Below are 1,165 nucleotides of genomic sequence, written 5' to 3'. Positions count from 1 at the left end.
TTACAATCTCAACTTTCAAACTGTTTTCAAGAAAATTTCGACATTTTAAAAACGAGTTAGAAACTTTTAACTTACGGATTATATCATTTTTAAATACAATCATTTACGGTTATCATTTTAAAATATTTAATGAAAATAAAATTTTCCTTGATCATTAACTTTTAAGTTTCAGTCCTTATACGCACCGACTTGAAATCGATTCTCATATAACCTCGAAACTCGTTACACTATTCTACAATCTGCTCTTTATAAATATTAATAGTATTAAAAAATAATTGTCGTGTTACCATAATACTATGTATTGAAAGTTATAAGAAAAACTTCATTGTCAACTTTTATTGATACACTCATGAATTGTAAAAAATATACTTGTAATTTAAGCTATCAATATAATGTGTCATTTTTAAGTACAGAGGGACAATTTGCTTTAGGTTTAATAATTAAAATTAAATACAACAAATGAATATCGCCGCTTGTCAAAATTTCCTATAGTGTATTGTATATTTTTCGTTTATTGGTACATATTATTCATTCAATATAAAATTTTGCTTCACACTTAATATTCAACAGGAAAGGTTTTGTTTATTTTTAAAAAATAATTGAAAATACTTAGAATTAAAAGTTAACATAATATAATTTAGAATAAATTCATTACCTGCAATAAAGCGNCATAATATAATTTAGAATAAATTCATTACCTGCAATAAAGCGAATGTTAAAGCAACATATTTGATGACGTTCATTCGATTTTTTATTCGATTGCCTAAAACATTATAACAACCTTTTTGATATATTATTCTTTCATCGTATAAATTACGACATAATGCTCCAGACTCTAGTGGTAAATTTTGGCAACATGATACAGGAACTTGATTTTCTGGGAATATAATTAACCAATCTTTTGGCGTATCCACCCCACAACACTCGAGCTAAGAAAACAATTATGAATAGTAACTCATGGATAATATAAAACAATTAATTGTTATGCTAACGGACTTTTCGCTGTATGTTGGTCCAGGCTTGACGATCAGTATCTTCAAACGAATATCTTCCCATTGAAGACTTGAAGTTATATCTTAGACTGTCATTATAATTTTCTTTAGATATAGAAGAGAAAACTGCCAAGAGAACTTCGATTACCAAAATCAATAAAAGAAGTACGGTG

The 1,165-nt window shown here is 26.9% G+C and overlaps 1 protein-coding gene across 1 annotated transcript; it reads right to left on the bottom strand.

Annotated features, from left to right (window-relative positions):
- Positions 1 to 387: 387 nt before the first annotated feature.
- LOC126910015 (tetraspanin-9-like) lies at positions 388 to 1,161 on the bottom strand (the record flags this gene model as incomplete). The annotated part of the gene is made up of 3 exons (XM_050692417.1): positions 388 to 555; positions 699 to 929; positions 997 to 1,161. Coding segments are annotated over 3 exons (423 nt in total), but the record flags the coding sequence as incomplete, so codon positions are not given.
- Positions 1,162 to 1,165: the final 4 nt, after the last annotated feature.

The sequence above is a fragment of the Daktulosphaira vitifoliae genome, unplaced genomic scaffold, assembly GCF_025091365.1.
Source record: "Daktulosphaira vitifoliae isolate Bord-2020 unplaced genomic scaffold, ASM2509136v1 Scaffold_3050, whole genome shotgun sequence".
Lineage (NCBI taxonomy): Eukaryota > Metazoa > Arthropoda > Insecta > Hemiptera > Phylloxeridae > Daktulosphaira > Daktulosphaira vitifoliae.
The sequence above is the reverse complement of the archived record's forward strand: the minus strand, read 5'-3'. Positions and strand labels throughout refer to the sequence as shown.